The sequence below is a fragment of the Propithecus coquereli genome, unplaced genomic scaffold (assembly GCF_000956105.1).
Source record: "Propithecus coquereli isolate 6110/MARCELLA unplaced genomic scaffold, Pcoq_1.0 Scaffold59, whole genome shotgun sequence".
Lineage (NCBI taxonomy): Eukaryota > Metazoa > Chordata > Mammalia > Primates > Indriidae > Propithecus > Propithecus coquereli.
In genome coordinates, this window is record NW_012151840.1 from 7,822,795 (window position 1) to 7,832,124 (window position 9,330).

Sequence of the window (9,330 nt, forward strand, 5' to 3'; positions counted from 1 at the left end):
AATTAGAAAGAAATTAATCGGACAACTAAAAATATATAGAAAAAATTAGTCGGGCATGGTGGCGCATGCCTGTAGTCCCAACTACTCGGGAGGCTGAGGCAGAAGGATCGCTTGAGCCCAGGAGTTTGAGGTTGCTGTGAGCTAGGATGACTCTAGCTCTAGCCCGGGCAACACAGTGAGACTCTGTCTCAAAAAAAAAAAAACAAAAAAACAAAAAAAACCAAGTCACACTGCTGGGCTCAACCCCATCTCCACCTGATCCAATTTTGAGGTCTGCAGGTGGTGGCTATCTTGGTGTGGAAGCTCGTGTGGGGCAGGAAGATTTTCACGTGGGGCAAAAGGATGAAAGGTGCAGCTATCTTTCTTTTCTCCACTATGCAAAGACTCTTGTTAATCCTACTGAGTGCATTCTTCATTTCTCATATTAACATCTGTTATTTTTAGAACTTCCATTTTGCTCTTTTTCAGTTCCCATTTCTCTTTTGACCACATGTTTACCTTTTTGCTTTTCAAGACTATATTCTGTAAGTCCTTGTTTAATATAGTCCAACATCTACCTCACCTGGGGCTCTACTTTTATGGACTATATTTTCTCTTGATCATGTGCCTCTCTTTTGTCTAATTATGCATCTTATAATTTTTAATATATGTCAAACAGTGTGTGCAAAAGAACAGTAGAAATTGAAGGAAATAATATTTACTCCCAATTGTGGACTTGCCTATTTTTCTTTCAGGCCTGTAGTTTGGAGCCTCGAGCCAACCTAATCTGTACTTGAGCTGGGTGTAGGTTTTGTTACATCTAAATCAGATTCAGTCTGCCACTGGTTTCAAATATTTGGGAGTGGGAGTACAACTTTTCCTTCATTAGAGATTGGGATCTCAGCATCAGTGACACTATGGACATTTCTTTATACAATACAGCCCAGAGGCCAGCTTTCTTTTGTTTTTATATCTGGCTGCTAGCTTTTTGGCTCATAGAACCCCCTTTGCTCTCGATCCCTGCTGCAAGCTATCAACGATGCTTTTTTTCACCCTTCTTCCCTGCTTTTAGGCTCCAGTGGATGACTTCAGGGTATAAGGTAAATTCCATTGTGCCTTGGAAGGATACATTTCGTATCTACTATCCTCACCCCCTACCCAGCATTGGAGGGCTGCTGAAGTGTACTCAGTGAAGACCCTAAGTTCCTAGTGGCTTTGTTCTCTGCAATCCTGCCCAACTAAGTCTTTAGCAGTGCAAAGATTGGCACTCAGGGAAAGCCCTGTGTGCCTGGGGGTGACCTCTCAGCTCATTTGCCCTGTCCCTGCCTTTGGTGGTCTTCTGCTCAGCACTTGGGGAAGGTATCTGCCTTATATTTGGGCAAGATTCCAGTGTTATCTCTCACAGCAAATTTTTTGGTTCCCAGCATTCGCTGGGCTGCTGACTTGCACTCTGGGAAGTTCATGCAAGGGAGGGGATTATTTTCAGTCTGAGTCCAGCTCCAGGCCAAAATCCTATCTGTGATTTTTCAGGCCCCACCATAGGCAATTAAAAGGCTTTACCAGGCAGGCCTAAGGAGGGGAAGCTGCCCTCCCCTCCCCTGCCACATTTGGTGACTAGCCAGTGCTTTGCAGTCTCTGGAGGTAGTTGCAGTGAAGGACTAAGGCCCCTCCCCCTGGGGCCTCTATCCAGAGGATTCTTTATAGGGTGGGGCGGGGGCAGACTTAGCTGAAATGCCGCTCAGGTGCCTCTGAGGAGATGATCTCATCAGGGGGACTTAAAGACACTTTTATCGACCCTGACTCAGCACTTAGTACTTTCCTATTCCTAACCCATACCTCTCTCTCTTCCTGTGGTCCCTCGATCCATAAAATGGCAGAGTCTTTTTTCAAGACTTCCTTGGCAATGAAATATCCCCCCATTTTCACTGATACATCTGGCCCTTACTTGGTGCCATTCCATAGAGAAAAATGGAACACCGAAAGAGCTGGCACCCATTCTGATTGGCCTCTTCTTACGCTATCATGTTAAGTGCATAAAGTCTTGACTGTTACTTTCAGTTTGGCTTCTTGTGTTATGACCACCTTGACCCCTGGCAGTAGTCTCTGTCTCTCTGTCTCTCTGTCTCTCTGTCTCTCTCTGTGTGTGTCTCTCTCTCTGACACACAGACACACACACACATACACATGGTCTTCTTGCAATACCTCCAGCTTTCAGTGTACTACCCTGAATTTGTTGATACCTATATGAGTTTGCTAAGGTTGCCATAAAAAAAAAATCACAAAGTGGGTGGCTTAAATAACAGAAATTTATTTTCTCACAGTTCCAGAGGATAGAATTCCAAGATCAAGGTGTTGGTGGGTTTAGATTCTCCTGAGGCCTCTCTCCTTGGCTTGCGTGTGGCCACCTTCTTGCTGTGTCGTCACATGGCCTTTTTTCTGTGCAAGGCACATCTCTGGTGTTTTCCTCTGTGTGTCCTAATGTCCTCTTCTTATGAGAACACCAGTCCGATTGGACTAGAACCCACCTCAACATCCTCATTTAACTTAATTACGTCTTTAAAGCCTCCATCTCTAAATACAGTCAACATTCACAGCTATTTGGGGGTTAAGGCTTCAACATCTGAATTTGGGGGGAACACGATTGAGTCCATAACAGTGTGGGCAAAAGTTGATGGATGGGTACTCAGTAGATTTGTCACTAGGGCTCCTTGGGATTCTATTCCATCCCAGTTACCGACATGTTGCCATCAGGAATTTGCGAAAGATTTGGCTAACTTCACTTTATTCACATATATTGTAGACTCCTACTCTGACCAGTTCACATGAGATAAAAACAGCCATGGATCTCTTCTTTCGTAAAATGGATTTGTCACTTCCTAGAATTCAGTTCATTTTAGTTTCTTTGCATCCTAAGCTCTCTATTGATTAAAAAACTGTTATTTTTTGTTTATCTAGATTGTTCTCATGGTTAGGGTAGGAGTGATACTCTCTTGCAACGTTTTACACTCTAATTGGAGATGAATGTCCCTGTGGCATTTTTTTTTATGAGACAAGGTCTTGCTGTGTCACGTGGTACAATCATAGCTCACTGCAACCTTGAACTCCTGGGCCGAAGGCATCCTCCTGCCCCAGCCTCCTAAGTCTAGGACTACAGGCACACACCACCACACCTGGCTAACTCTAGTAATTTTTAAAAGCAATGCTCTACCTACCCATCCTTAGTGGAGTACTCTTTAGGGACTTCAAAGAAACCATGTACAATACTTTAATTGAGGTTTGGGGTTGGTAATTTTATTGTGGAGCAATTGTGAAACTCCTTTGAGTTCATTGTAAGACAGAACAAATAAGTAAAATGCTGATACTGTAGTAATCAGTGTTTTCATTGTGAGAGAATGGAAATAAAATATGTCATGGGGAAAGGAAGAAAGAACTGTGTATTATGGTAATGGTTTGGAATCAGAGGTCTCTGTGTGATGTTTTTATTGCTGAGAGGCAATGATACTGCAGTATCAGTGAGCACAATTGTCACCCAGATCTCGGTTTCTAAATATCATCATCCACTAGAATGAAAGAGGAATTTTGAGAAATGGCTAATTCCAGGTCTGAATGTGGAAAGAATAAAAAGGTCCTGGAATGTTCAGCGGTGCTATAAAGCAATGAGGTGCCCAAAGGCTGATGTAGACGTACACGTGTCAATAGCACCCGGGTACTGACTTGGAGGAGCTCACGCTGGCCAGAGTTGTTTGTCATCTATCACAAACTACAACAGAGGATGGATCTCTGTCAACTACCAACCAAGTTCATCACAAGGAGTTTATTTCACTACACCAAAACCAAAACCTTCCACACTGATGTCACTGATGGGAGGAAATTATTGACCATGTATAAAGGAGATAGGTAGAAAGATAGATGACAGAAAGAGAGATAAAGTCCAAGAACCAGGTTTAATCTATAAAAGCCAGAGACCTCATTTTTCACTCGTGAGATTCAACAAAAGAACCAAGGGAACGTGGGCCGATTACTCTAAGAATGTAGGTCTGCAAGAGACAATCTAATGAGCCTCTCTGGTTTTCTTAGCCTTGGGAAGTTGGCCAGTCGTCCTGCAAAGAGAACCCTGAAGACAGAGGGATTGAGAGTTTGTGAGTACTCATTTGATAAGAAAGCCCCAAAACACTTCATGCATTTGTCTCTGTGGAGCAATTGGTTAGCATGTTCGGCTGTTAACCGAAAGGTTGGTGGTTTGAGCCCACCCAGGGACGTGGTGTTCATTTTAAAATGTTGGCAGTCTTTCCGCTTCTGCAGAACTGCGCAGAGAGCGAGAGAGCTCTATCTTGTGCATGGCAAGAGAACCCAAAGGAAGGGTTTCTCAGGTATAATCTTCCTAGAAGATGAGATCCCTTGAGAACAAACTAGGTGTATGCGTGGGAACCTGCAAGAGTAGGAAAAAGCGATAGCATCCTCTACCTTACTTCTGACAAAGGATTTCCATCTGTGGTTTTTACTAGTATTTATTTACATCTTCCCATATACTTTTGACATTAATTTGATCCTATGCTTTTATTATTACAAACAATGCTGCACACAGCATTCTCGTACACGTATCTTTGGTCGTTTGTGCAGTTATTTCTATAGGGTAGAGTTCTGGAAAAGCGATAGCTCAGTTATACTACTTACATGGTTTCTATATCGTATCATTTACTCTTCTTTTTGGCTTATTAGCTATCATGCTTTCTTTTGTTACTTAGTGATTGCTTTAGGGTTTTATTATTATTACTATTATTTCAAAATACTTAGGGGGTACAAATGCTTTTGTCACATGGCTTGAGTCAGAGCTATAAACATGCCCATCACCTGAATAGTGTTCATTGTACCCATTAGGTGGGTTTTTGCCCCTCCCCTTGTCCCCCTCCTGCCTGCTTGATTTCCAATGACTTTTACTTCCCTCTATGCACTTGTGTGCCCATTGGTTAGTTCCAATTTATTAGAGAGTGTTTGTTTTCCCATTCTTGAGATACTTCACTTAGTATAATGATTTCCAAGTCCTTCCAAATTCCTGCAAAAGGCATTAATTCATCCTTTTTTATGGCTGAGTAGTACTTCATGGCATACATATACCACATTTTGTTAATCGGCTCATGAATTGATGGGCACTTGGGTTGATTCCAGATCTTTGCAATTGTGAATTTTGCTGCTATAAACATTAGAGTGCAGATGTCTTTTTAATAAAATGATTTCTTCTCCTTTGGGAGATGCCCAGTAGTAGGATTGCTGAACTGAATGGTAGGTCTACTTTGAGTTCCTTGAGAAATCTCCATAGTGTTTTCCATAGGGGTTGTACTAATCTGCAGTACCAACAACAGTGTATAAGCGTTACTTTCTCTCTGCATCAGCGCCAGCATCTATTGCTTTTGGACTTTCTAATAAAAGCCATTCTAACAGGAGTAAGATGATATCTTGTGGTTTTAATTTGCATTTCCCCGATGATTGGTGATGTTGAGCATTTTTTCAGAAGTTTGTTAGCCATTTGTCTATCTTCTTTTGAAAAACTTCTGTTCATGTCTTTTGCCCACTTTTTAATGGGGTTGTTGTTGTTGTTTCTTGCCAATTTGTTTGAATTCTTTGCAGATTCTGGATGTTAGCCCTTTATTGAAAGTGCAGATTGTGAATATTTTCTCCCATTCTGTAGGCTGTCTGTTATGTTGATTATTTCCTTAGCTGTGCAGAAGCCTTGTGATTTAATCAAGTCCCATTTATTTATTTTTGTTGTTGCTGTAATTGCCATTGGGGTCTTAGTCATAAATAAATTCCTTGCCTAGACTAATATCTACAGGACTTTTTGCTACATTTTTGTCTAGAATTTTTTTAATGCTTCTTAAAATAGATTTTTTTATTTCCTTTAATGTCAATTTTTCTCTTTAATGTGTGAATTCTATCAAACAGCGCATGGGAGAGAGAAGGGAGTAAAAAAAAACCTGAATTCTATCAAACATAACCATTTAGGGTTTTTTTCACTATATCATTGATCACTTCTACTTATATAGACAAATAAGTTTATAGACATTATTTTGAATGTACTGTGACTACTTTTATTAGCACAATTTTATTTGAGAGTTAGGTTATCTGTATTGTTGATGTTGGTATTTTCAGGAATATACAGTGTCGTTTATCAGTCAAGCTTCTGACACAAAAGTCTTACTTTGAGTCCTGTTCCCACTTCACTAGCAGGTGACCTTGGGCAAGCCAACCTATCAGAACCCTGGGTCCATGTCCATAAAGTGAAGACACTGTAACCTGTCCTACCTACCTCACAGGGTGCCTGTACAGGGTGCCTGTATAGGTCAACTAGGACACAAGGTCAATATACATAAAAGTTTTTTGACAACTATAAAGTACTACAAAATGCCAATTACAGATAAGTCAGTGAAGTTCAACCACCAAAATAATAGTCATGCCTATAACCAAAAGCTTTTAAATGAAACAGTTTAATAAGAAGTGATCAGTTAAGCAGATTAAGACTATATTAAGCACACTATGGTCCTAGCCTACTCTATTGAATCTAATCTTTGGAAAGACAATTCATTTTAAGAGAAAAAAAATCTGAGTTAAGATATTTGTTAGTGTTTATACAAACAAGCTGCAACTACTAATTCAAAAATAGCAGGGTTTTTTCCCCAACAAGAGCGCATTCTTTAATAGGACTATATTTGAATAAGAATTCCATACAAATAGAATATATACCTTAACACAAGAAAGCAAGGAAGGAATATTTTATATTGCACAGAACATTCAGGTGATTCAATTGAGTTACCCCTCCAACCAAATGCTTATTTTTCATATTTATTACAAACATTGCACTCAGTTCAGTATATGCCAACAATCATATAGTTTTAACATTTAGTAGTGTAAAGAACACCTGACTGTTTCCAAAGTGATAGGTGACGTATCCTTAGTTTCAGAGGAGCTGAAGGGACTGAATTACTGTCTGCTTTTTAATGTTTCAACCAACCATTCCATTGCCTCATCAAGGCCAGTGCCTTTGGTTGCTGACGTTTTGAATATTTGCCATTTTCGGTCCTTCAAGGCAGGTAACCCAAGTGAAGTTGCCATCTTGGAGGGGGTCATGGCCTGTTCCATGTCCTGCTTATTTGCAAACACCACTAAAATGGCTTTTCTCAGCTCTTCTTCCTCCAACATGGCAACTAACTCTGATTTGGAAATGCCAATTTGGTCTCGGTCACAACTGTCTACTACATAAATAACTGCGTCTGTGTTTGAGTAATAACATCTCCAGTATGGCCTGATACTTGTCTGTCCTCCTAAGTCCCACACTTGGAATTTAAGGTTTTTGTATGTCACCGTCTCTACATTAAATCCGATGGTAGGAATAGTAGTAACGACTTCTCCAACCTGTAATCTATACAAAATTGTGGTTTTTCCTGCTCCATCTAATCCCAGAATTAAAATCCTCATTTCCCGAGTTCCAAACAGACTGGAAAAAAATACTTGAGAAAAAGCCACGCATGATGAACCGCCTGTCCGCCCTCGCCAATCCTCAGAGACAGGGCCCGGCCTCAGCAGCTATTCCTGTTCAAGCGCCTGCGCCGCCACCTCCGTTCGCCTTGGCCTCCGGCTGCGGTTCCCAGGTTGCTTCCTCGCAAGCCTGGTCTGCCAGCAACTTCCACGTCGGACTCTGGCGGGGGCGCCTAGAATTTTTTTTTTAAATGTATTTTTTGCACTCCAGGTGAGGACCAAATCTTCTACAATTCTTATGGTTTCATGCCTTACATTTAAGTCTTTTATTCATCTTGAATTAAGTTTTGTGAGTGGTGAGAGATAGGGGTCCTGTCTCATTCTTCTGCATGTGGCTATCCGATTTTCCCAGCATCATTTATTGAACAGGGCTTCTTTTCTCCAGCGTACGTTGTTGTGTGCTTTGTTGAAGATCAGTTGGCTGTAGGTAGATGGTTTTATCTCTGGGTTTTCTATTCTGTTCTATTGATCTATGTCTCTATTTTTGTACCAATACTGTGCTGTTTTGGTTACTATAGCCTTGTACTATAGTTGGAAGTCTGGTAATGTGATGCCTCCAGCTTTGTTCTTTTTGCTTAGGATTGCTTTGGCTATCCGAGCACTTTCCTGGTTCCAAACAAGGTGTAGAATTATTTTTCTAGATCTATGAAATATTCCGTTGGTATTTTGATGGGGATTGCATTGAATCTGTAACTAACTTTTGGATACTACAGACATTTTAACAACATCCATTGTACCAATCCCTGAGCATGATATGTTTCTCCAATTGTTTGTGTCATCTGCAATTTCTTTCTTCAGCGTTTTGTAGATCTCCTTGTAGAGATCTTTGACTTCCTTGGTTAAGTGTATTCCTAGGCATTTTATTTTCTTTGTAGTTGTTGGGAAAGGTATTGCGTCTTTGATTTGACTCTCAGCTTGGCTGTTATTGGTATATAGAAATGCTACTGATTTGTGCACATTGATTTTATAACCTGAGACTTTGCTGAATGTATTTATCAATTCCAGGAATCTCTTGGTGGAGCCTCTGTGGTTTTCCAGATACTAGATCATATCGTCAGCAAAAAAGAGATAGTTTGACCTCCTCTTTCCCGATTTCGATATGCTTTATTTCTTTCTCTTGCCTGATTGCTCTGGCTAGGACTTCCAGCACTATCTTGAGTAGAAGTGATGACAGTGGACACCCTTGCCTTGTTCCAGTTCTTAGGGGAAATGCTGCCAACTCTTCCCCGTTCAGTATGAGTGTTGCCTGTGGGTTTGTCATGTATGGCTTTTATAATTTTGAGATGTGTTTCTTCTATGCCTAGTTTGTTGAGGGTTTTTGTCATGAAAGGGTGCTGGATTTTGTCAAATGCTTTTTCTGCATCTATTGAGATGATCATGTAGTCTTTGTTATTGCTTCTGTTTATGTAGCAAATCACATTTATTGATTTACTTATGTTGAAGTATCCTTGCATCCCCGGGATGAAGCCCACTTGGTCATGGTGGATTATTATTTTTTTCTTTTTGATGTGTTGTTGAATTCTGGTTTGCTGGTATTTTATTGAGGATTTTTGCATCTGTATTCATAAGGGATGTTGGTCTGTAGTTTTGTTGTTGTTTTGTTGTGTCCTTTCCTGGCTTTGGTATCAAGGTAATGTTGGCTTGATAGAATGAGTTGGAGAGGATTCCCTCCTTCTCAATGTAATGGAATAATTTCTGCAGTATGGGTACCAGTCTTACTTTGTAGAACTGGTAGAATTCAGCTCTGACTCCATCTGGTCTGGGCCTTTGTTGTTGTTGTTGTTGCTACTGTTGCTGTTGTATGACTTTTTATTACTGATT

At 40.6% G+C, this 9,330-nt stretch overlaps 1 protein-coding gene and 1 non-coding gene across 2 annotated transcripts; one reads left to right on the plus strand and one right to left on the minus strand.

Annotated features, from left to right (window-relative positions):
- The first annotated feature begins 4,164 nt into the window (after positions 1-4,164).
- TRNAN-GUU lies at positions 4,165-4,238 on the plus strand. Its single transcript has one exon. It is a non-coding gene; the product is annotated as a tRNA-Asn (tRNA).
- Positions 4,239-6,638: 2,400 nt separating this feature from the next.
- Positions 6,639-7,549, minus strand: LOC105821773 (ADP-ribosylation factor-like protein 1). The gene has a single exon (XM_012658544.1). The coding sequence runs from the start codon at positions 7,447-7,449 to the stop codon at positions 6,955-6,957; it is 495 nt and encodes a 164-aa protein (XP_012513998.1). The 5' UTR covers positions 7,450-7,549; the 3' UTR covers positions 6,639-6,954.
- Positions 7,550-9,330: the final 1,781 nt, after the last annotated feature.

Bases quoted from the DNA above. Each gene is read 5' to 3' on its own strand.
- LOC105821773 (XM_012658544.1), bottom strand. From the start codon at position 7,449: ATGAGGATTTTAATTCTGGGATTAGATGGAGCAGGAAAAACCACAATT.